The 26,535-nt window shown below is 44.3% G+C and overlaps 2 protein-coding genes across 5 annotated transcripts; both read left to right on the forward strand.

Moving 5' to 3' along the window:
• The first annotated feature begins 373 nt into the window (after nt 1-373).
• On the forward strand, nt 374-16,207 carry srebf2 (sterol regulatory element binding transcription factor 2). 4 transcript variants are annotated; one of them, XM_021558051.3, is made up of 19 exons: nt 374-882; nt 7,006-7,605; nt 7,793-7,947; nt 8,124-8,273; nt 8,479-8,754; nt 9,031-9,142; nt 9,238-9,389; nt 9,520-9,724; nt 9,899-10,074; nt 10,262-10,511; nt 10,641-10,810; nt 10,939-11,110; nt 11,226-11,343; nt 11,446-11,549; nt 11,824-11,956; nt 12,535-12,709; nt 13,258-13,434; nt 13,529-13,643; nt 13,796-16,207. In XM_021558051.3, the coding sequence occupies exons 1-19, from the start codon at nt 783-785 to the stop codon at nt 14,014-14,016; spliced, it is 3,561 nt and encodes a 1,186-aa protein (XP_021413726.3). In that variant the 5' UTR covers nt 374-782; the 3' UTR covers nt 14,017-16,207. The 4 variants fall into 4 exon arrangements, with proteins under 4 accessions (XP_021413726.3, XP_021413727.3, XP_021413728.3 ...); XM_021558052.3 differs by having other exon boundaries at nt 522-882; nt 13,799-16,207; XM_021558053.3 differs by having other exon boundaries at nt 523-882; nt 8,124-8,267.
• A 2,175-nt stretch (nt 16,208-18,382) lies between these two features.
• Nucleotides 18,383-20,929, forward strand: nol12 (nucleolar protein 12). Its single transcript, XM_021558055.3, has 6 exons — nt 18,383-18,890; nt 19,229-19,334; nt 19,494-19,542; nt 19,703-19,860; nt 19,955-20,040; nt 20,350-20,929. Exons 1-6 carry the CDS (start codon nt 18,790-18,792, stop codon nt 20,561-20,563), a joined length of 714 nt encoding a protein of 237 aa, XP_021413730.2. The 5' UTR covers nt 18,383-18,789; the 3' UTR covers nt 20,564-20,929.
• Nucleotides 20,930-26,535: the final 5,606 nt, after the last annotated feature.

The following is a 26,535-nucleotide window of genomic DNA, read 5'->3' on the forward strand; positions in this document are numbered from 1 at the left end:
TTACATACCAACAGTCATGCAACAAGTAACTTTTTTTAATGAAATAAAGCAGTATTTCTTGACTTTGCTAAAAATCTGTATAAAATGTTACTTGTGTTTACAAAATGTAGCTAATGTATTTATTATGCTTGAGGTCAGTTTCATACTAACAACTGGATTTTTTTCACACTAACATGAGAATATTCATTTGTAATTAGTGAATGTTTAAATTATTATTGTGTAATTCATATCCTGGTGGTAGGCGTAACATCTGGGGATAGCCAGAACATGAATAATGTTGTTCAGATGGGGCGGGCTCATATATAAAGTCAAATATCATTAAATATTTGTTAGGGTGAATCTCTTTGGATAGGCTCTTTTTTTAAATAAATTATTGGGCGGAGTCAATGCATATTTCAAGAAAGCTTCTGATCGTTGACGTACTATCAGGCCACGGTAAAGGTGACATTTCTATTGGACAATGGTGCCTGGTCTCACGACAACAACAGCCAGGATTAAGCCAATCACGAGTCGACCTGGTTCACAAACGCTGTTTGTAAAATGACGTAAGTAGTGGAAAACAAGATGGCGACGTCTAAATTGTAAATGAGTTTATCTAAGTAGATATCGGCCTCTCTGGGGCATTGTTGAGGTGTTACCTGTCCTCTGATAGTTTAATAAACTTAGAGCTAAGATAACGTCACCTTATGCGTTGTTAACGCTTCAAAGATCTCTGGACATCCTGGTTCTTTCCTTCAGCAACCTCCGGTTAAAGCTGGGGAGGCGAAGTTCTGAATTTCATTATGGACAGTAACGTTAGTGGGGAGTATATCTCGACCATGGAAAATATGGATCCGACTTTGTCAGAACTAGGGGACGAATTTACGCTGGGAGACATCGATGGTGAGTTACTATTTATGTCATAATTGACAAGAGAATATGGAATTTTTGTGCGTGTTTGTCCACGAAAGTTTGTGTCCTATTTCCGCTTTCTGACAGTATTTCGTGTCCTCGTCGCGGTAAGGCCGGGAGTCTGGTGATTTGTATCATGTGTCAAGCAGGCTCGCTTGTACATATAGGTATTGCAATCGCATTTTACATCAGTGAAGATTAAGGCATATTTAAAGGGGTGGTTGGCCTAGTGGTCATGCAACAGTTTAGTGTGTGCGTGTGAATTAACAACTCCTCAAATGAAACTGAGTGAGACTCAACTGTGAGCTGTGTCATTCAATTACCTGTAGGCAAAAAGTTACTTATACTTTCCCAATGGCTTATTAGCCTAGTTTTACTTGCTTCCTATTTATCTATGTTCTTGTTCTGAGATGTTTTTTTTTGTCATGCTTGTCTACCCCTCTCCTGGCTGTCATACCATTGAGGGTTTGTTCATCAATAATGGAGAAAAAAGTGACTCACAATGTCTATTCATAACTGGCCCATCAGTAATACCCCTTCTGTTTTTATGACGGGGAGACATGTCCGCTTCACCCTGCTCATTCATAGGCTCAGCACATTGACTCAATATGGGGATAACATCACTGTTCCCATCTTATCAAAACAGCAGTTTTACCCTTGGCACACTGTGAAAGGATGGAGCTTTGTGTTACTGGTATCGTCCCGACCCTACTATCTAGAATTTTCTCCCCACAATTCCCAATGCAATAGCTGCTCTGGTTACATAACCTATTTTCTCTGCTCTGAGCAGCCCTAGGAAACTGTCCCCGTTTGACAGTTTTAGTCCTTTGTGTCACAATTGTCTAGGGGCTTGGGGCTCTGTTTTGTTTTGTGCCTCTGAAAGCCAACCCCCTGTGGAGCCCGATGAAGCAGACAATTCCAATGAATGATTAATATTAGACGAGACACTTATTCATTTTTTCAGAGCCTTTTCGAATGTGAGATGGACCCTATAAGCCATTTTTTCATCAATCTACCCATAGCCTCTACAGTAATGTATTATTTATTTATTTATTAAACTTTTTTTTTTTTTGGCCCAATTTGAGACCAGGGTCTCATTCCCAATGGTGCCCTGAAAACAAACTACTCACATGATAATTCAATGCTAGTAGATACCCGTAGACTTCAAGTCATTACTACCTAATTGGGTGCAACCTTGTATCAGAGCATTTCATGTTATTCTATATGTAAATCCGAGTGATAACCATTTAGCATTATAGGATAATGCCATAAGGAAGAAATAGGCTATTTCACTTTAAGGTCTAATCTTTATTCCACACTAATAAATAGTATGATTATTTACGATGTTATGCTACATTTTGTTATATTACATTAGAATCCCAATGGAGTAGTTGTTGTACAATATTGTACATATTGTATAGTATTGCACCAGTATGCCTTTACCGGTTTGGTATGATATATTACTTTCGAATACTGGTATAATGGATGTACAGTATCATACATTTTCAACAACAGATTGGTCGTACAGTATCCAATGTTTTGAATGCACCTGTAAACGGCATTCTGCACCCGTAGAATGCTGTTCATCGACTACAGCTCAGCATTTAACACCATAGTACCCTCCAAACTCGTCATCAAGCTCTGTGCAACTGGGTACTGGACTTCCTGACGGGCCGTCCCCAGGTGGTGAGAGTAGGTAACAACATCTCCACCCTGCTGATCTTCAACACTGGGGCTCCACAAGGGTGCATTCTGAGCCCTCTCCTGTACTCCCTGTTCACCCACGACTGCGTGGCCATGCACGCCTCCAACTCAATCATCAAGTTTGCGGACGACACTACAGTGGTAGGCTTGATTACCAACAATGACAAGACGGCCTACAGGGAGGAGGTGAGGGCCTTCGGAGTGTGGTGTCAGGAAAATAACCTCACACTCAACGTCAACAAAACAAAGGAGTTGATCGTGGACTTCAGGAAACAGCAGAGGGAGCACCCCCCTATCCACAGCGACGGGACAGTAGTGGGGAGGGTAGTAAATTTTAAGTTCCTCGACGTACACATCATGGACAAACTGAATTGGTCCACACACAGACAGCGTTGTGAAGAAGGCGCAGCAGCGCCTCTTCAACCTCAGGAGGCTGAAGAATTTCGGCTTGTCACCAAAAGCACTCACAAACTGTTACAGATGCACAGTCGAGAGCATCCTGTCGGGCTGTATCACCGCCTGGTACGGCAACTGCTCCGCCCACAACCGTAAGGCTCTCCAGAGGGTAGTTAGGTCTGCACAACGCATCACCGGGGGCAAACTACTTGCCCTCCAGGACACCTACACCACCCGATGTCACAGGAAGGCCATAAAGATCATCAAGGACAACAACCACCCGAGCCACTGCCTGTTCACCCCGCTATCATCCAGAAGGCGAGGTCAGTACAGGTGCATCAAAGCAGTGACTGAGAGACTGAAAAACAGCTTCTATCTCAAGGCCATCAGACTGTTAAACATCCACCATTAACATTGAGTGGCTGCTGCCAACATACTGACTCAACTCCAGCCACTTTAATAATGGAAATTGATGTAAAAAATGTATCACTAGCCACTTTAAACAATGCGACTTAATATAATGTTTACATACCCTACATTACTCATCTCATATGTATATACTGTACTCGATACTCGATACCATCTACTGCATCTTGCCTATGCCGTTCTGTACCATCACTCATTCATATATCATTATGTACATATTCTTTATCCCTTTACACTTGTGTGTGTGTATAAGGTAGCAGTTGTGGAATTGTTAGGTTCGATTACTCGTTGGTTACTACAGCATTGTCGGACCTAGAAGCACAAGCATTTCGCTACACTCGCATTAACATCTGCTAACCATGTGACCAATACAATGTGATTTGATTTGAAATGCTTTGACCAACTCAATATTGCTTCACCTGTTTCCTCTGTGACTGAATTTAATATAACAATGCATGATCTAACTTCCTTCATACTGGACACAAAGACAGGCACATGGTATCCATGAGTTCACCTGACTCTGGGGAAGTAGGTAAAGGTCATCATTGCCAAAATCCTGAAGTATCCCTTTAACAGAAGTGAGATGTTGTGCAGAATAGTTTTGTAAACTAAAAGGAGAAATTAAGTGAATTGCAGGAATTGAGGTCCAGCTGACCTTCTGATAAAGGATGCAGTGATATTAAACCTGTCACCTGTGATAAAGCGAAGCAGGCTATGGTACACTGCATCCAAGGGTTTTAGAGTTGTGGCTGCTGCGTTCTGATAAATGGTGTCCCCGTAATCATAAATGGGAGGACGGTGCATTTATTGGCCTAGGTGTCTAGCCTTTCTTTATCGCAAGTGTGAGTTCAAGGTTGCAGCCCCTCATTGATAAAAGTGTGAATATTCTTTAACCCCGATTCTTCTAGCATCGTTATCTATACATAGGTCTCTACAGGACTCTTTTTCCTCCTGTCACCGTGGAATCTATAAGACCATTCCAAAGTCCTTTGAAGCCCATACTCTGGACATGCTTTCTGTATACGGTGACATGTCTTAGACGTTGCCGTTAGAGAAGGGATTTTGTTAGTATTTCTAACAGCAGCAGTTATAAAATGATTTTAGCAAATGTAAAGCTGTCATTTGAGTAATGAGAAACTCTTCCCATTGATTACAGGCCTGTTATGCACCCCAGACAATGGTAAACCACATGAGAACATTTAGCCTACCTCTGGATTTCAGAGATGGCATGCCGGCATGGTTGTGACGTTGTGGTCTTACGATAAATGGACAAGAGTTAAACACACCCTGCAGTAGACGACTTTAGAAACCGTTTCAACATGTAGGCTACTCTCATTTCTTGTAGTACCGGTTTGAAACTACTAGTTTTCTTTAGCATATGTAACTCCACAGCTCTTATCAGTACAGCCGTCCACTATCAAGACCTACTCCACCAGTAGCTGAAGTAATGTTCTTACCAGGATGCTCTTTTACCTCGTTCTCAGGGCATCTGTACTAGATTACCATGTCATTTGTCAGGGCTAGTCGTTGGAAGTCTTTCCTATAAGCACTAGCTGGTTGGCGCTCTCTTCCTTGACTCTGTGCCGGAACAGTATCAGTGTATCAAACCAAGGCCACCACTCCATAAACCTCTTAATTCCTTCAGTGACCTTGCCCTGGCAGTAAACAGCATTGTCACTGTAAGTCTCTTCTAGAGGTCACTGTGGATTCTCCTCTTTCCTGTGATCTCTTCACTCAAGGCCAATTTCAAATGCAGGTTAATAATCTTCAGTGCCTTCAGAAAGTATTCACACCCCTTGACTTTTTCCACAGTTTGTTTTATATAACAGCCTGAATTTAAAATGGATTCAATTTAGATCTTGTGTCACTGGCCTACACACAATACTCCATAATGTCAAAGTGGAATTATGTTGTTTTTTTAAGCTGAAATGTCTTAAGTCAATAAGTATTCAGCCCTTTGTTATGGTAAGCCTAAATAAGTTCAGGAGTAAAAAAATTGCTTAACAAATCACATACTTTTAATGGACTGTGTGCAATAATAGTGTTTAACATGATTTTTGAATGACTACTTAATCTATGTACACCACACACGTAATTTTCTGTAAGGTCCCTCAGTTGAGCAGTGAATTTCAAACACTGATTCAACCACAAAGACCAGGGAGGTTTTCCAATGCCTTGCGAAGGACAGCTATTGGTATACATTTTAAAAAAAGACATTGAATATCCCTTTGAGCATGGTGAAATTCTAATTACACTTTAATTACATGAGGCCAATGGTGACTTTAAAACAGCTAAAGAGTTGAATGTCTGATAGAACACTGAGCATGAATCAACAACAGTAGTTACTTCACAATACCAACCTAAATGACAGTGTGAGAAGTAGGAAGTCTGTACATCACTGAGTACTACTCTTCATATTTTCAAGCATGGTGGTGGCTGCATCATGTTCTGGGTATGCTTGTCATTGGCAAACACTAAACACAATAGAGCTAAGCACAGGCAAAATCCTAGGGGAAAAACAGGTTCAGTCTGCTTTCCAACAGACACTAGGAGACAAATTCACCTTTCAGCAGGACAATAACCTGAAACACAAGGATCACTCACATAAGAGGACAAAACTGAAAAAAATGTCAGATTAAATTGCAGTTCCTCACAATGAAATGAGCAATCTTAATAAAGATTGTTACAATTTTTAAAAACTTTATACAACATTTAACAAAAATCACTTTGGGCAGTGGTAGGAACTCCAGGTCCAATTCATTAAGGCCTTTGAAGCTGTTAGAAAAGTCCAGAGTTGTGGATCTGCCCTTGTGACAGGTTGTACGGCCCAGTACATCACTGGGGCCTAGCTTCCTGACATCCAGGACCTAATATACTAGGCAGTGTCAGAGGAAGGCCCAAAAAATGGTCTGACTCCAGTCACCCAAGTCATAGACTGTCCTCTCTGCTACCGCACGGCAAGCGGTACCGGAGCGCCAAGTCTAGGACCAAAAGGCTTCTTAACAGCATCTACCCCCAAGCCATAAGGCTGCTGAACAACTAATCAAAAGGCCACCTGGGCTATTTACATTGACCCCTCCCCCCTATTTACACTGTTGCTACTCACTGTTTGTTATCTATGCATAGTCACTTTACAAATGACCTCTACTAACCTGTACCCCCTGCACATTGACTCGGAACCCCCTGTATATAGTTTAATTATTGTTATGTACATTTCTTGTTACTTTTTGATTGTTTTACTTTAGTTAGTAAATATCTTATTAACTCTCTATTTCTTGAACTGCAGTGTTGGTTAAGAGCTTGTAAGTAAGCATTTCACGGTACGGTCTACACCTGCTGTCGTCGGCACAAGTGACATAATATTTGATTTGACTTCAACAATGAAGCCCTACCTCCATTAGAGGGCCATATTAACAAATGGATTGTGTCTAATAAGCTAATTTTATGCTAACTATGTAAAGTCAAATTTCAATCAGTCTATTCAATCAATTGCCATTGCACATGATTTTATGGCTAAGAATAAAGTGCATTTTTAGCTCACCCACAACCAGACACTCATGAACCCCTTGAATTATTCTCTCTCCTCAGAGATGCTCCAGTTCGTCAGCAACCAGGTGGGGGACTTCCCCGACCTCTTTGAGGACCAGATGTCCTCTACAGGATCCCTACAGAACGGTGCTGGGGCCACCCCACGCCCACCCCCTCAAGCCCCACAGACACCCCAGACCACTACCACAGTTTACCAGCACAGCAATGTGACCCTTACCCCCACCCAAACACTGGCCCAACAGTCCCTGCCCCTCACCCCACCACAGACCCCAGTCCAGACGTTCTCTTCAGGGCAGCATCAGATCCGCGCCCCTCCCCTGCTCCAGCCTCGGCCCCAGATGCAGGCCATCCAGCCCCAGCCCCAGATGCAGGCCATCCAGCCCCAGCCCCAAATGCAGGCCATCCAGCCCCAGATGCAGGCCATCCAGCCCCAGCAGCAACCCACCATCCAGGTCCACAGCCAGAGCATCCCCATGCAGACGCATAGCTTCCCTGTGCACACCCTGGTCCAGACCCACAACCAGGCTCTGCCCATCCAGACCCAGGCCCAGACGGTGATGATCACATCCAGCGGTGGCCAGTCCCGCTTCATCCAGAACCCTGTCATCTGCCACCAGAGTCCCACTACAAGCTTCCAAGGTTGGAGCAACTTTTATTTATTTTTTTAACACTGAAAAGATTTGTTCACTGGGAATCGGTGGTTATTCATTAGAAATGCACTTAAAGATGGTTATCATGTGAAATTATTCAGTCCTACATGCTTTTCTATATGAATGGTGCTCTTTGATAATGTATCCATGCTACATACCTCTCTTTTTTCCCACAGTCCTCCAACCGCAGATGCAGAGCATAATGACATCACCACAGGTTCAACCCATGACCATCCAGCACCAGAGACTACTGCAGACGGGCCAGACCATCCAGACTCTCTCCACCGCGCCTACAGTCCACACCATGCAACAGCAGGTTCAACAGCTACCCGTGAGTATCAAGCTTCATACTTTACCATGTTTGAGTCCCTAATCAAAACTAGCTGCGTCCAATCTTTATAAAGTCTCTCTAAATACGTGCAGATCCTAGCATGGTGTAACCATAGACCTTGTGTTGTGTATGGCATCACTGGTTTTAACTGATCCAGTGTCCCTGGTCTCTCTCAGCTTCTGGTCCACCAGCCTCAGATTCTGAAGACAGAGAATCTGGTTCTGACCACCCTGAAGCCTGATGGGACACAGGTTCTGTCCACCATGCAGAACCCCGGGATCACCACCTTGACCCATCCTATCCAGACACAGACTCTACAGGTACCGGTAGGTCTCTATACTATCTGTCTGCTTTGCCCTCTCCCGTTCTTTTCTCTCTGTTCAGGGTCTAATGGGGACGGTCACATAGACCTAGATTAATCCTGAACTTGTACTGAAAAGTACTTTAAATAGAGATGACCAGAGAATTCAATTGAATATGCTTATCTGTGTCATATGTCACCACTGACTTTTACCTTAACTCTTCCCTCAGACTCTGATGGGCAGTAACATCCTGACCACTGTGCCTGTCATGATGGGAGGCGGAGACAAGCTGCCCATCAAACAGCTGTCGTCAGGCACCTCCCACTGTGTAAGTGGGAACAGGCAGGTGGTGGACCACGGGATGGGAATGGTGATGGGTCCAGGGGGGGTGATGAAGGAGGGGGAGAGGAGAACCACCCACAACATCATCGAGAAGAGGTACCGCTCCTCCATCAATGACAAGATCCTGGAGCTGAGGGACCTGGTCATGGGCGGCGACGCCAAGGTCAGGAAAACCAAGTGATACAATAATCCAATATTGACTATCTTTGACCTTACAGGAACATTGGGTTTAGTTTTATTTTGTGGTCCAAGTCCGATAGAAACTTAGAGGAGCATGCTAGAATAATTTGAATGTTTCACAGGTGTCAAACTTAATTAGGCTATAAAACCACAGATTCTTGGTATTTCCTAGAGTACATGGAAGTCAGAGGAATGGACTTGTTCGTATAGGGCACTCACCAAATGTACACTGACACATTGCTAATGTGTTTGTACGCAGATGCACAAGTCAGGAGTGCTGAGGAAAGCCATCGACTACATCAAATACCTGCAGCAGGTCAACCACAAACTACGGCAGGAGAACCTGGCCCTCAAGATGAACAGCAAGAACAGTAAGTCCCCCATTTATTACTAGTTAATCCATCACAACTTCAGTTCCTGTACGGGCCGTAACATATTGGGCTCTCTCCCACTTCCGTTCTGTCAGAGTCAGTGGTGCTGTCTGACGATGTGGAGATGAAACCAGAGATGCTGATGATGTCACCTCCAGCATCAGAGTCTGGTTCAGGATCTCCTCGTGAGTTCTCTCCATACTGCATCGACTCAGAGCCTGGCAGTCCCTTACTGGACCATGAGCAGGTACTGTGATGATGATAGCCAAGGAACTGTGATGTTTTTGTTGTTGTGTGGAAATTGTTTGGATTGAATGTTGCGAAGGTTGAACACTTACATAGTAGTTGAACTATTCTCTCTCGCTCTCTCCTCTCAGGTGAAGAGTGAGCCTGGCTCACCCTCTTCCGTGGGTGTGATGGATCGCTCTCGTCTCCTCCTCTGCGCCCTCACCTTCTTCTGCCTCTCCCTCAACCCCCTGCCCTCTCTCCTGGGATCTGAGGCCCAGGGCAGCTCTGGCTTGACCTCTGCACACGGACCCTCCAGGACACTGTTCTCATTACCCAGCCAGACCCACAACTTTGGTCAGCCCCTTAGTTGACCCTTATACTGACCATACAAGTCCTATTGCATTCACGATAGGCTATTATAGTCAGTCATTATTATTCTTAACAGTAAGAGTTCCCGGTTGGGAGTTGTTTTGAGGATGTATTGGACTATATGTATCTTATACTGACTCCTCCCTCTCTTTCCCACAGCGACCTGGCTTTGGTGCCTGTTGCCATGGTTGACGGTGTGGATGTTGAGCGGTGTTGGGGCAGTGTGGGGCTGTGTTAGGGTCCTCTACCTCTGGGAGCCTGTCACCCCCCTCCACTCACCCAAATCCGTCTCCTTCTGGAGGCAGCGTAAACAAGCAGACCTACATCTCAACAGAGTGAGTTCACATCCCTTTATGTCTGAAGGATTTTCCCTACCTTATTGTTTTTCTCTGTACCTGTGTTTGAGTATCTCCTTTAACTGGTGCCCTGATTGGGTAAAACCATCTCTTTGTGTCTATAGGTACATGAATGCCAAGTTCCATAAGTATTCTTATAGATTTTCCCACCTCTCCACTCCTACAGGGTGACTATACAGCAGCTATGGCCAGTTTGAAAACCTGCCTGTCAGTCTTGACCAGAGCCCTGCCCACCACCAGTTGGGACCTCCTCTTCTCACTCTCCTGGAACTTGATTCGCTACTGTCTGCATCACCCCACCCCTCTGGGCTGGCTGGTTCGCCAGGTTGGTGGGAAGCACAAGGGGGAGGAGTCCAAGACCAGCTCCCGGGACGCAGCTCTGGTCTACCATAGGCTGAGCCAGCTGCAGCTCACAGGTGACTACACTGAATAGTCTAGAACGTTGAGCCTAGGTCCATATCATTAGTCATTGTAAACACGATAACATAACACAGTAGTACCCCATCCTCTGTCTGGAACTTCTCTCTCTCTCTCTCTGTGTGTAGGGAAGCTTCCCCAGCGCAGTGGCCTGTGGGCTCTGTCTCTGTCTATGAGTGCCGTCAACCTCAGTGAGAGCGCCCAAAGCAAGATGGCCCCTGCCCAGCAGGCCCAGATCTATGTCACCGCGGCAATAGCTCTGCGCACTGTACTGGGCCACCACCTCTCCTGCCTGCCTGTGAGTGTCTCAGGGCAACCATCCATCCTCCATTACTAACCCTCCACATCCCTCCATTACTGCTATGGTAATGATATCTCTGATACTATCCACTCACTGTCATCTTTCCCCACATGTCTGTGTCCCAGGGTTACCTGTTGAGCTGTGCTGAGGCTGTGGCCAGCCAATCAGACTCCAAGCCCATCCCTGACTGTCTGCACTGGCTCTTCACCCCATTGGGCAGGCAGTTCTTCCTCAGCTGTGATTGGTCTGTGAAGTCTGAGAGCAGAGAGGGCGTGTACACTTCCCAGAGAGACCCAGGTATGAACAATAAAGTCGATGGAAGAGCTAATAGTGTATACAGAAATGCCCTCATGCAACAATTACGCCTTTTAATTATCTTTCTTTCCCTCCTTCTTTCTCTCTCTTCCTTTAGCTGACCCCATCGCCCAGCTGCATCGTTGTTTCTGTGAGAAGCTGCTGGAGAGAGCTGTGCACTCCCTCATCCAGCCCCACACTGACAGGGAGGCAGGCAAGCCCAAGAACGACTCGGGGTAAGGCCGGGTCCTCGGTGCCCAGTTACTCTCCTGTTTACCTATGCAAATTGTTTACTTTACGTTGTTTACTTTTCTTCACTCTCACTCTCTGTCTCTCAGGGAGTTCTCCAGTGCCTTGGAGTTTCTCCACCTATTGAACAGCTGCACAGAGGAGTCCTCTTCTCCTCCCTTCCCAGCCCCACCTAATCACACCACCATGCCAGGTACTGGAATGCACACGTTAGTGTGAACCACACCATGCTCTGTGTGGGACAGATTTCTTTACAGATATCTCCCATCTTTGTTTCCTACGAGATGATCTGATGCTGTGAATGTGTATAGATTTTATTCTTCTCATATGTATCTTGAACACTAAAGATAAACTCTTTATGATTAACATAATTGACTTGTTCAATATAACACGTGAACCATTTTTGCTAGACCCCTTGATGCCACAGTTGAAGTCTAATGTTGTCATGTAATCTCTTCTCTGCTTAGTGGCAGACCCAGTGAGTCGCTGGTGGGCATTGGTCCTAAAGGCTGCTGCCCATTGGCTGCAAGGAGATGATGTCGCTGTGAGGTCACTGCTGGCAGAGGCAGAGCGCATGCCCAGAGCTCTCCATACCCTCGAGTCAGTATACTCCGTTTATGTTGTGTGTGTTTTTTATTAGTCATATGTACAGGATATACCTGGTATACACAGTCCAAAGAAATTGTTACCTGCAGGTTCCTTCTGGACAATACAACAACAACAATAACAAATAAGAAAAGATAACAGGAACATAAAGTAAATGGCTCAGTAGAATAGAATAAACATTTTAGTATAATACAGGAAGGTACAATTTAGTCCAATATTTATACATGTTTTGGGGAAGGGAGGATTGGGGGGCAAGTGTTTAATTTGTGGAGTATTTAGTCATCTGAATAAGAGTCTGGTAACATCAGTTGTGCTAAGGTGTGGAGTATAAGAGCAGGTGGTCTCTGAGCCCGTTGGTAACAGACCTCATGCTCTGATACCGTCTGCCTGACCGTAACGTAGTGAGCAGCTCGTGGCTGGAGTATGTGGGGTCCTTGATGGTGTTGCGGGTCTTCTTCATGCACCGTTTTCAGTAGATGTCTTGGAAGTGTGGGAGCATGGTCCCAGTGACGTGTATGTAAAGGACATTAGAAGCATTGCCATAATCCTATGTTTTCCCTGTCGTCCTGCAGTCATCCGTTGCCCAAGGCTGTGCTGCTGCTGTGTAAGGCGGTGCAGATGAGCCTGTCTCCTCTGAAGGGAGAGGGGGCGGTGGCCTGTCTGTCTCACTGCGACAGGGCCAGCAGCTACCTGCGCACCAGCATCTCTGTTCCCCTGTCCGCCCAGTCTGGAAACGGGCTCAACAAGGTACTCTCCCAAAATGCAGGTGTTTAGGATGCAAGTGAATATATATATACACTCTCTGTGATTTCTATTTGAACCAACTCTAACCTTTGTGTATATACATGCAGTAAAGGTTGTAATGGAGCTTGGTTGATTCACAGTGTTCATTGGTCATATTACACACACACACCATGAACAAACATATACTGCACACGGTGACCGTTGTATGGGTGCTCGTTTGACTCACAAAAGCACAGGTACAAGCTGACTCTAGCTAGGTATAGTGGTAGTGCGTGGGTGGTAGGGGGTGGCTGTGGTGCATTGTAGTTGCATTGCATGATCCTGCAGCCCAGTGCAATGTGTCTGCAGTGCAGTACAGGGGCCTCCCAAATCTGCAGGCACCTGCAACACACCATATCCAGGTCGAGACGATTCTTACAGTGCATGTACTGTCCCATATGACTCCCTTAGTTTCCATAACTCATTGTGTAGTCATTTATTATGTAGTTCAACATTTTTTTTTTCTTCTTCCCCCCCTTCCTCTGCCTTACTGTTGTCTTTCCTATACCAAGGGGGTGGAGCTCCTGGTCTGTGACCTCTTGCTGACCCTCAGGACCAGCCTATGGCAAAGAGGAAGCAGCAGCAATGGGGAGCCAGGCCCTGCCCCTGGCTCCCAATTGGCTGGATTCCAGCGGGACCTGAGTTCATTGCGAAGGCTGGGCCAATGCTACAGACAGGCACAACACAAGGTAACTAGGGCTTCAGACCAGCTGGCTGGTTCATGGATTATTCATGGCTATCTGTGGTGTAATAACGTATGTTCCCTCTCTTGTCCTGCCCCAGGTGTTCCTGCATGAGACCACAGTGAGGCTGATGGCTGGAGCCAGTCCCACCCGCACACACCAGCTACTGGAGCACAGCCTCCGACGCAGGACCAACAACCCTGGATACACCACGGGTAAGGACACACACACTTCAATTATTATCATGAATGATACCATTTTGAAGTTGATATCAAATGTGTTTTTGATGTCAAATTAACACAAATGTAGTGCTTTCCTCACAAATGTACTTTTTCCTCCTCCCCTCTTCTCCTCCTCCGCCCTGCAGCAGAGGGTGACTGTGTTCTGGGTGAGCGTGAAAGGGCTCATGCCATCCTGCTGGCGTGCCGCCACCTACCCTTACCCCTGCTGACCCCACCAGGGCACCGTGCCCGCCTGCTGGCCGAGGCCAAGCGCACCCTTGAGCGTGTGGGCGACCGCCGCTCCCTACAGGACTGCCAGCAGATCCTGCTCCGCCTCAGCGGGGGCACCACCATCGCGGCCTCCTGATGCTTCCCCCCTCAGACAGATCTCAGATCAGTTAGACCCACACACGTTAATGCTGACTTGTGATCTACTCACTCAGAGTACTGATCAGTGGTCAGTGATAAGTTATTCTCCACCACATATTAGAAATTAGCCCACTTATACAGATCCCAGAACAGTCACATAGCCCTATAGACATATTACTGATAAATTACTAGTCAGCCATTTCCACACAGCATCTAATTGTCAACTACGCAAACAGTAGTACAGTATCACAGTACAGGAGAGACACCAAAAGGGACCTTCAATCTTCACACTGCCAGCCTGAACATTGACTACTGTTAATGTTCTGGCAGTGTCATATTTACTCTCACACACGCCTAACACACCCCCATATCCTCACAGAAGGAGATTTGTATATAATGCAGTCCATACACTGGACATGGTTTCTCACATGCTCACTAGTATAATGCTAACACTGTAATGTTGCTAACACTGCTTAGCGTAGAGAGAATCTGCTTATAGGCCCCAAAGGGAAAAAGGGTCAAAATGGCTGCCATTGGGTCTCATCCACATACAATTCAGTCTCTCTCTTTGCTTGGCTAATTAGCCAACAGTTATTTTGAGTTGTGCCCTGCGATGAATGGACCTTCATCCACAAGAGGTTGTGCTCGTCGTGTCTGAAGCTTTATGACAGAGCTGTAATGTCACAGGTAGATGACGGGCTGCACATGCACTGGCATTCCACAAGTTCTAGATGCTAAATGCTAAAATGTCATGTACGTTCAAGCTTCACAATGATACATTGAAAATGTATGTATTTTTGACAGGCCAATACAATAGTTCAACGCAAGGAGACCGACTGTGGCTTCAGTGCATTCTAGCTTTGATAGTCACCCTCTAGCCTCTACTGTACAATGCAAAATAACTTGCTTTTCACAGTACAGTGCAGAGTAGTATCTATTTATATCTACCTCATTGACTGTACAATGCCAGTGTACTCAAGGGCAATATACTGTAGTACCACACCAGTTGGCATGGTGACAGTTGACAGTAGTCGTACAGTACACAGAGCAGCTTTATTTAGACTCAGCAGTGCAGTGCAATATTAATGGGCCAGCACTGTAAAAGTGCCATTCGTTTTACAATAAGAAAACAGGTTCATGGATTGGAGAGTCAACGTAAATGGAAAATCAAAGCCCAATTCTTTATACTAGTTTTATATATACATACATTCAGTCAGTCGCATACACAGTATCACAGTCATGATTGTATATAGATTGTACATTCTGTAGCCATGTAGAGACAGCAGTCTTGAATAGAATGAAGCAGGATGTTCTTATGTATGTGAGAGGGGAGAATAATGTGTAGAAAGAAGGTACCATCAACTCTGTAGGAAGGTTAAATGGTTTGTGTATTGGCCACCAGCCAGGGGCCGGAGTGAGTTGACTATGTTATTGACCAAACAGTTCGGTCACTGTCACTAAGGTTGATTCTGACCAATCTGATTGGGAAGCGCTCAAGCATAATGGCCTTGATGTAGTTAACAATTATTTTATGTTTTCAGTGTCAGAGCTATCCTCGTGGAATCTGTCCAATTGCTTTTAATTTTATTGTCTGTTGGCTAGACTTTGTCACTTTTGTCATTCTCATCTTTGTGTTCTGATTTTCTTATTTAATGGCTGTAATATTATACATGCTCAGTTTTTTTTTGAGCAATCTTGTTTTATATTGTCAAGGCAACCTAGGGATATAAACTGTTGGAGTGTGAAGGAGTTTATTTTTATTTTTAAATGAGGATAATGGAGTTATCCTAATATTTTATGCAGGAAGTACTGTTGTCCATCAAGACATTAGTATGGCAGTTTTTATAGGGCATCATTATTTGGCACATTGTAGTGTTTTTGACATGAACTCCAATGCACAGAAATGTGTTAATACACTTTACCCTAATATGAGAAAGACCGACTGTATGTCTTCCAGTTCAACCCAGCTGTATTCACCACTGTATGGTGTCAATTTACCCAACCATGTCCCTTGTATCTGCACCGTTATTTCACATTGAATTCATCAGACTGGTTAGTGTGGTCTAGTACGTGCTGCACAACCAACCATCTGCAGTGAATGGACATACTACGATTTATAATGTTACAAAATATCTCCTCTGTTTTCCCCTCTCTGGATTTGTTTTAATAAAAGATGAATGTGGACAGCATGTGTGTTTGTTTGTGTCTTATTTTTAAGTTGCTATAAATGCCAAGCAGTAGGGATGCTAAAGTAAAAATGTTTCCACAATATTTTTTTTAGACAGAACACTCTTAAAGCAATGTTAGTGGTCTGCATTATGCTCACACACTCATCTTGACCCTTATTAGGTGTTTCACTGGAGCTAGCGACTGGGCTCGTCAATAAAACTACACTGGTACTGTTTATCCACCTGAAGGCGGGGGAAGAAGACCACCCACACTTTACTATACTAGTCTATTCCTGCTTTCTTGGCTAGTTGCTGGTTCTTTCTCTGCCCCTCGGCTCTCTTCCTCAGTCCCTGGCCTTATTATTGAACTCATGATGTACATTGGGGCAAAAAACTATTCAGTCAGCCACCAATTGTGCAAGTTCTCCCACTTAAAAAGATGAGGCCTGTAATTTTCATCATAGGTACACTTCAACTATGACAGACAAAATGAGGGAAAAAATCCAGAAAATCACATTTGTAGGATTTGTTATGAATTTATTTGCAAATTATGGTGGAAAATAAGTATTTGGTCAATAACAAAAGTTTATCTCAATACTTTGTTATATTCCCTTTGTTGGCAATGACAGAGGTCAAACGTTTTCTGTAATTCTTCAGAAGGTTTTCACACACTGTTGCTGGTATTTTGGCCCATTCCTCCATACAGATCTCCTCTAGAGCAGTGATGTTTGGGGGCTGTTGCTGGGCAACACAGACTTTCAACTCCCTCCAAAGATTTTCTATGGGGTTGAGATCTGGAGACTGGCTAGGCCACTCCAGGACCTTGAAATGCTTCTTACGAAGCCACTCCTTCGTTGCCCGGGCGGTGTGTTTGGGATCATTTTCATGCTGAAAGACCCAGCCACGTTTCATATTCAATGCCCTTGCTGATGGAAGGAGGTTTTCACTCAAAATCTCACGATACATGGCCCAATTCATTCTTTCCTTTACACGGATCAGTCGTCCTGGTCCCTTTGCAGAAAAACAGCCCCAAAGCATGATGTTTCCACCCCCATGCTTCACAGTAGGTATGGTGTTCTTTGGATGCAACTCGGCATTCTTTGTCCTCGAGTTGAGTTTTTACCAAAAAGTTATAATTTGCTTTCATCTGACCATATGACATTCTCCCAATCTTCTTCTGGATCATCCAAATGCTCTCTAGCAAATTTCAGATGGGCCTGAACATGTACTGGCTTAAGCAGGGGGACACGTCTGGCACTGCAGGATTTGAGTCCCTGGCGGCGCAGTGTGTTACTGATGGTAGGCTTTGTTACTTTGGTCCCAGCTCTCTGCAGCTCATTCACTAGGTCCCCCCGTGTGGTTCTGGGATTTTTGCTCACCGTTCTTGTGATCATTTTGACCCACGGGGTGAGATCTTGCGTGGAGCCCCAGATCGAGGGAGATTATCAGTGGTCTTGTATGTCTTCCATTTCCTAATAATTGCTCCCACAGTTGATTTCTTCAAACCAAGCTGCTTACCTATTGCAGATTCAGTCTTCCCAGCCTGGTGCAGGTCTACAATTTTGTTACTGGTGTCCTTTGACAGCTCTTTGGTCTTGGCCATAGTGGAGTTTGGAGTGTGACTGTTTGAGGTTGTGGACAGGTGTCTTTTATACTGATAACAAGTTCAAACAGGTGCCATTAATACAGGTAACGAGTGGAGGACAGAGGAGCCTCTTAAAGAAGAAGTTACAGGTCTGTGAGAGCCAGAAATCTTAATTGTTTGTAGGTGACCAAATACTTATTTTCCACCATAAGAAATTCATTAAAAATCCTACAATGTGATTTTCTGGATTTTTTTTCTATCATTTTGTCTGTCATTGAAGTGTACCTATGATGAAAATTACAGGCCTCTCTCATCTTTTTAAGTGGGAGAACTTGCACAATTGGTGGCTGACTAAATACTTTTTTGCCCCACTGTATGTCCCTCCTTTTCTGTCTCCATCTCCCTTTGCTGAAATCTTTTCTTTGACTTGGGCTGAATAGTGGTGTCTTACAGCCACTCCCCACAGTAGAAATAACTATTGTGTCTCCAGACTCGCTCTCTTTATTAATCCGTAGGAATGTCCTAGCAGACTGTGGCTCCCAGTATTTGACTACCCGGTGTCATGTTCAGAGTGGAATGTGGTCTCTATTTGAAACTCGCACAGCAAATTTGGGTTGGTCACACTGCTCTGGGGTAGGCAGTGTCCACCAAACATTATTCCATCCTCGTAGGCTTTGGTTTCAACAGTGCTACATTTTTGATAACGGCCAATTGCTTTGTGCATTTTCAACAAATTGTTCATAAATATGTTGGCAATATTAAAGTCGTACACTTATCAATGTTTAATGTAGGCATGGCAATGTTATTTTACTTGCATCAGAATTCTAAATAACATTTAATTTCAATGTACTTTTTAAAATTACTCTTCTAGAACTGGACATTGGAGAGAATGGCCACAATTTCAAAGAACCAAAGTGCTTGGGAGGTTGTCCCAGTCGGACCACATTGTATGATGCACACAAGGCAGGGACTTTTGAAGCAAATCGCCTGCTGAAAAACAAGCTCACGTGTTATCAAAATGAAAAACATGAAGAACTGGAACAAAAAGGAAAAGGGGAAGCATGAGAAATTTAAGAAAAGAGAGAAATGTGTGGTCATGTTCAACGATAACGAGCGACAGTGAGTTTGGCACATTATAAACAGCACAGGAGTCCCTCAACGCATAGCAAGCTAACGTTAGCTAACTATAGAGCATCTCTGGCTAAACTAGCTAGATTGCTAGGTAGGTCTCATTTACATGGTCAGCTTGTATGATATGCCATCATTGTTGATAGAGAATCATAAGCCACATCATCCTGCCTCTCTGTGTTTGAGAAATGTGTTTAGTTTACCTCTAATTGGTTTGCCAAGTTCTCATTAATCCTATCAGAAGTTAAGTATTGGTGAATGCAATAAATTGACCACAAGTGACTTGTCATGAATGTACTCATCTGTTTGACTTATCGTATCTCCTGCAGGGATTATCTGACAGGATTCCACAAGAGAAAGGTGGAGAGGAGGAAAGCAGCAGTGGTGGAAATCCAGACCAAGATAAAGGAGGAGCAGAAGAGAGTCAAAGAAGAGGTAAACACCGGCTAAGAGAAAAAGCACAAGATTAAAACCAAGTATTAATTAAATAGACATGGTGTGTAAAACTTGTCACTTTAGTGGAGTTTTTGATGAAGGAAATACTAACAATGTGGTCAGAAGGGTGCACAAATCATATTTACTCTTTAATTCCAGAGACACAAGGAGTATTTGAAGTTGCTGCAGGAAAGAAACGAGGCTCTCGGTGAGTTTGAGCGAAATAATTAAATATGTCCGCTAGGCTTGACAGAATATTGTTGGCTGCCTTCACTTGCCCTTATCTGTGTTTTCAGGTTTACCCAGAAGTGAACATGTAGTGTGAATCCATTTCACTTACTCTTATTGTTATGGTTAACTCTCCACAGATGAGGATGATGATGATGAAGAAGATGAATTGGAGGATGTAATAACGGGCACAACTGAGTCTGTACAGTACGATCACCCCAACCATACTGTTACCGTAACAACCATCAGTGACCTTGACCTCACGGGGGCCAGCCTCTTTGCGCCAGAAACCAATCAGGTAAAGCATTTGTTGCTGATTTCCACATCCCATGTTCTTATGTTTTGAAATTGTTTTTCTGAAAGGTATTCAAACTGTACATTTTCTTTTGAAGGTTACTGAGGAGGAGAAGGAGGTGGAGGAGCAGGAGAAAATGAGTGCTATGCCAAAGAAATCTGGGAATCCGATCCTCAATAAAAAGTAAGTTGTGTTTATCCTCACTCACATTTAATGAAAATCACTTGTAATCATTCCTTGTGTTATTGATAATGGTCAAATTCACTGGAGGATTTAAAAAATGGGTAATAATTTATGCAAATTTCATTATTCCTCAACAACTGTGTTATACACCCTTCTAAGGAATAGTAAGGAGCCCCCAATTCCTGTTCTATTGTCATTCTGTATTCAGTTCTGACAGCTAATTTAGTCTAATATGATGCCTATATATATGAGCAGTGTGGTGGCAAGTTATTCTCACACGTTATTATCCCCCCTCCTCCCTCTCTGCAGAATCTGCTCACTGAACGCCTCGCTCCACGCTCACCAGACGCAGCGGAAGGGAAGCAGGAAGGGGAAACAGGAAGGCAAAGGACGAGGCCGGCCAACAGACAAGAAGCCATGTGCCACAGACAAGAAGGGCAGAATTGAAAAGAACAGAGTTGGGAGGACCAGCAAGAAGCAAAGACGCAGACTGACTGGGAAGAGGGTACATCACAAGGACTGAGAGTTATGAAAAAATAGACTTGCAGTGTAAGGGTCTGTCTGGCCTCTTTGTTTGATCAGGATCCTAAGCAGCCATGATGGACATTTAGAGTTTCTATGGTACCAGTTGGGAAAGTCTACAGAGCAAACAAATACACAAACTGCACATATTCATTCTCATTGAAAGCCAATGTCTGCTCGATCCAGAGTGGCCGTTTCAAACACTTTGTTTAACCAATTGGACACGACCTGTCTGTTTCCTGTGTTAGGCTCTCTCCTTTCTACATGTTTGTTTATATGCTAACTGCTTTGGTATGTTGTATTCATCCAATGTGTATATGCTCAAAGTTTGATTAAAAGAAAAGGATATATACCAATCACTTGGAAACCTGACTCCTCAGTCAACATCCTTTTCCGAGCATCAGAGAAGAGATCTTTACGTGTGTATTTCTAGACATTATAGTACCCCATGCCCTCATTTGTTTAGATTTCAAGAAATGTGGTATAGTCAAGGATCTTAGTGTATGCTAATCTCATACCTTAGCAGTGTTTATTTATTTACACTAACCTGAGCTAACGCGTGCCATCTGTCACAAGCAGTTCATTTTGCTTTCTAAAGCTCATGATATCTAATACAACCTTCAATAGAGTAACTGTCATGCAATTGACTCCATATTGGTTCTAGGTCTGGCAGACTGATAGGTTCTCTGTAATGTTAAGCAGAGCCAACATGGCAGTCAGAAGTGCATCAGTTTCATCCATTGTTGGAACAGCCAATCGGATCCATGTAAGAGTAAGAGCCTCAGGGGGATTGTGAGCAGGGGAAGAGGCTTGTGCCGGGGGTCTGATGGACAGTATATTACCTTTCTCTAAATGGCATATTCTCAGTTTAACTGACGGCTGAGAACTCTTCTGTCAGGTATCGTTGAAAACCTCTTCCTCTCAAATTTAAAAGAGAATAATTAAATGAAAAATAATACACATTAAGAAATCTAACAATTAATTCTTCAATACTTTGACTTGAATTTCGATTTTCATTGCTGAAATGTTTTTAAATTGGGATGTTACCAAGTGCTCTCGGTGACGTTTAGTAATGATATTAATGATATGCTGGAAAGAGTTCTATCATCTTCCTTTCTGTATTGTGTTTCACTATATCCTCGTGTGTAATTAGTTTTCACTTAGCTTAACTGTTCCATTTTATCGCACTAACCATGAAATAATGACCCTTGTGGATTAAATATGCTACAGCATTGCTTCCAGCTCTGCTACATCGTCCTATAACAACTACGCTGTAATAATATCCTATCAATATCTTACACTGTGTACATATAAATGTTGAAAGGATTTTAGCTGTTTTTTTCTCCTCGTGGACTACTGTATATTTTTTTGAAATCCACAATTTTCCCTCAAGTACTACTGGTACTACTGTTTTACCACAACCACTTTTTTCTACTTTGTGGTGTTTTAGGCTCATTAAATACTGTGTTTGGTTTTATCTGCCTTTACAGCCTGTGTTGTTCCTCAGTATTCTCCGAGGTGTGCGATGAGTGAGCGCCTGCCACCTCTGGACTCGCCATGCCCCTCTCTGGCGATGACCTTATCTGTCCCAAGTTCCAGCCCAACATCTTCGACTCCTCCCGCTGCCACGACTGCCTGCGCCAGAAACACTTGCACTCGGGCACGAGTACAGGCACGGGTACAGGCGAAACACCACAGCTGAGCCTCAAAGCGAAGAAGGAGCCAGGGCAAGCCACTGTACCTCCAACAGCACCACAGGCAGTGGAGACGTATACCAGTGCCAAGACAGAGGGAGAGGGGATTAGAAGAGTGGTGAGTGATAGGATTATCTGGGCCTATACAGACAGGTGGAAGGCAAGATATGGGGTCAGGGAAATGGTCAGATAGACATTGAGGTCAGACAGTCACGGATCAATACACAAGAGGAAGTAAGGGAGATGGCTGAGTGGTAATGTTGACTTTGAGTCTACTTAAACTTTGGCTAGCAGACTATCGTTTCGGAAGGGGAAGCTACTATGTTTAACCAGTAACACTCCGTGCTGAAGATGGACTACAAAGTGCTCAGTAACAGACGTTGGTGAGGTATGACCCTGTGTTGTGTGTAGTGAATAAGGAGGAACGTATGAAGGAAAAGATGTGAGGAGGGCGGTGAAGAGAATGCTCCCATTACAAATTAATGATGGGAGATCATTTACTGCCCATTTGGGAATCACTGGTAACATTATACATGAAGGCAGGTTACAGAAAGCACCGGTCGGCCCACATCTACACAGAGTATGTCATTGCAAAGGCATACTCATTTATGAGGACACAACTGTTTATTGGTAGCATAGCAATCTCCTTGTTTTGCCTTTGATTGCCACAAATTAGGCAAATATACATTTTAATTTAATGTTTTTCATTTCTCTATTACATTGCAATACCTTTTGTATACCTACCTAGTACTATGATATTATAAAGTTGTTGTTTATATTGCCATTAATTCAAGTCAAACTGAAGATTAGAATATGTATTTTAAGACAACCCAGAGGAGGGTTGTATATGTCAAGAAAAAAACTGCTATGAAATAATAATGAGGAGAACTACAATCTAGGTAGAGTTACAACGGTGTAACTCTAATCGAGCGACAGACAGAACGTGTGAGTATGAGAGGAACGTCTTGAGGAACAGAGGAGTGAGACAGAGGGGAGACACTATTCATGAACTTCCCAATTTGGGCATGGAGCTATAAAGAGAGACTTGGAGGTGTTGCTTTTGATAACGATGACTGTGTTAAACCTGTGTTCATTGTTAATATGTATCTGTAAATGAATGAGGCTTTGTAGGCCAAGTGAGATAAATTGTGCTAGTTCCAACAAAACGTTTAGTTTCTATGGCTGCTCACTGTCTTATCTTGTCAGTGTTTGCTTTTCTCTCATAGTACAAACAGTATTTGTCAGTGTCTGCTATTTGTTTTTTGTGAAAATGGACATTGAATTTCGTTTAACCAGAATTATTGACAATTGCAGAAAGTGCTAGTTAACATGGTATTACACTTCAATACATTAAGTCATCTGTAGCCCCATTGGCTGATGTTCTTTTTTTGTTTGTCGTTATTGTGATTGGTCTGTGTGATCTTGATGACCTATCAGGAGAACTCTTATGGCCTGTCAGTGGTGAGCAGCTTCTGTGATGTCAGCGGAGATCAGCTGTGTTACGAGGAGAGCTCCTTGTGCATCCTGAGCCCTGACTGTGACCTCTACATCTGTGACGGAGACGACGACGACAGCACTGACAGGTTCTGTTCAGAATCTATTGGCTCTAGTGTGTGTCTGAGATAGAAGCTCCACTAAGGAGAAATGTTTAGTACAAAATAATGTTTGTTTACTCTATGCACTTGTGTTGAGATATCTTTGGAGACTTGGCATTTCATTGGGCTTTATATTTAGGTATTTTGCAGGGGGGAAATGTAATTTACGAACTAGGTACAAAGAACTTCAAACAAGAAACTCATTGAGCATGCTTTGTAAACCAAGTAGTCATTGAGCCTCATATTGCGATTCTAGAGGGACAATATATACAGTTGAATTCGGACGTTTACATACACCTTAGCCAAATCCATTTAAACTCAGTTTTTCACAATTCCTGACATTTAATCCTAGTAAGATTTCCTTGTTTTAGGTCAGTTAGGATCACCACTTTATTTAAAAAATTTGGAATGTCAGAATAATAGTAGAGGGAATGATTTATTTAAACTTTTAATTTCTTTCATCACATTCCCAATGGGTCAGAAGTGTACATACACTCAATTAGTATTTGATAGCATTGCCTTTAAATTGTTTAACTTGGGTCAAACGTTTCGGGTAGCCTTCCACAAGCTTCACACAATAAGTTGGGTGAATTTTGGCCCATTCCTCCTGACAGAGCTGGTGTAACTGATTCAGGTTTGTTGGCCTCCTTGCTCGCACACGCTTTTTCAGTTCTTCCCAGAAATATCTATAGGATTCAGGTCAGGGCTTTGTGTTGGCCACTCCAATACCTTGACTTTGTTGTCCTTAAGCCATTTTGCCACAACTTTGGAGGTATGCTTGGGGTCATTGTTCATTTGGAAGGCCCATTTGCGACCAAGCTTTAACTTCCTGACTGATGTCTTGAGATGTTGCTTCAATATATCCGCATATATTTCTTTCCTCATGATGCCATCTATTTTGTGAAGTGCACCAGTCCCTCCTGTAGCAAAGCATTCCCATAACATGAAGCTGCCACCCCTGTGCTTCATGGTTGGGATGGTGTTCTTCGGCTTGCAAGCCTCCCCTTTTTTCCTCCAAACATAACGATGGTCATTATGGCCAAACAGTTCTATTTTTGTTTCATCAGACCAGAGGACATTTCTCCAAAAAGTACGATCTTTGTCCCCATGTGCAGTTGCAAACCGTAGTCTGGCTTTTTTATGGCGGTTTTGAAGCAGTGGTTTCTTCCTTGCTGAGTGGCCTTTCAGGTTATGTCGATATAGGACTTGTTTTACAGTGGATATAGATACTTTTGTACCCATTTCCTCCAGCATCTTCACAAGGTCCTTTGCTGTTGTTCTGGGATTGATTTGCACTTTTCGCACCAAAGTACATTCATCTCTAGGAGACAGAACGCATGTCACGGATGTCGTTGGTAGTAGACCAAAGCGTAGCGTGGTGAGTGTACATTTTTCCTTTATTTAAAATGACGCCAACAAAACAATAAACCATACAAAACAACCGTGAAGCTTAAGGGCTATAGTGCCACAAACAAAGACAACTTCCCACACAGAAAGGAGGGAAAAGGGCTACCTAAGTATGGTTTCCAATCAGAGACAACGATAGACAGCTGTCCCTGATTGAGAATCATACCCGGCCAAAACAAAGAAATACAAAAACATAGAAAATAGAACACAGAATGCCCACCCAAATCACACCCTGACAAAACCCAAAATAGAGACATAAAAAGCTCTCAAGGTCAGGGCGTGACAGTAACCCCCCCCCAAGGTGCGGACTCTGGCCGCAAAACCTGAACCTATAGGGGAGGGTCTGGGTGGGCATCTATCCGCGGTGGCGGCTCTGGTGCGGGACGTAGACCCCGCTCCACCTCTGGCTCACCCCACTTTGGTGGCGCCTCTGGTGCGGGGACCCCCGTCGCCGACCCCGGACTGGGGACCCTCGTAGCGGGCCCCAGACTGTGCACCCTCGTTGCGGGCCCCGGACTGGGCACCCTCGTTGCGGGCCCCAGACTGGGGACTGTCGCTGGAGGCTCCGAACTGGAGAACGTCGCTGGAGGCTCCGGACTGGAGAACGTCGCTGGAGGCTCCGGACTGGAGACCGTCGCTAGAGACTCCGGACTGGGGACCCTCACTGATGGGAGGAGACGTATAGACAGCCTGGTGCGTGGGGCTGCCACAGGGCCCACCAGGCTGGGGAGACATACAGGAGACCTGGTCTTTAGAGGAGGCACAGGATGAACCAGGCTGTGGGGGAGCACTGGAGATCTGGTGCGTTGCCTTGGCACCACTCCTCCAGGCTGAATGCCCACTTTAGCCCGGCACCTCCAGAGCTGTCGCAGGTTAACCCTGACCGAAGAGACACAGCGGAGACCAGGAGCGCTGTGCCTGCACAATCCCTCCTGGCTGAATGCCAACTCTAGCACGGCAACTGCGGGAAGCTTGCAGAGAGCGCACCGGGCTATGAGAGTGCACTGGAGACACACGGCGCAGAGCCGCGTAACCTGGTGCCTGACTAGTCACTCTCTCCCCACGGTAAGCATGGGGAGTTGGCTCAGGTCTATAACCTGACTCCGCCAATCTCCCCGTGTGCATCCCCCCAAAAATTTTGGGGGGCTGCCTCTCGTGCCTGCTTCCCTGACTTGCCTCCTCATATCACCGCCGCTCTGCTTTAGCTGCCTCCAGTTCCTCCCTTGGACAGCGATACTCCCCAGCCTGCCTCCGAGGTCCCTTACTGTCCAGGATCT

Source organism: Oncorhynchus mykiss, chromosome 13 (genome assembly GCF_057628025.1).
Source record: "Oncorhynchus mykiss isolate SJ-2025 chromosome 13, ASM5762802v1, whole genome shotgun sequence".
NCBI classification, from domain to species: Eukaryota; Metazoa; Chordata; class Actinopteri; order Salmoniformes; family Salmonidae; genus Oncorhynchus; species Oncorhynchus mykiss.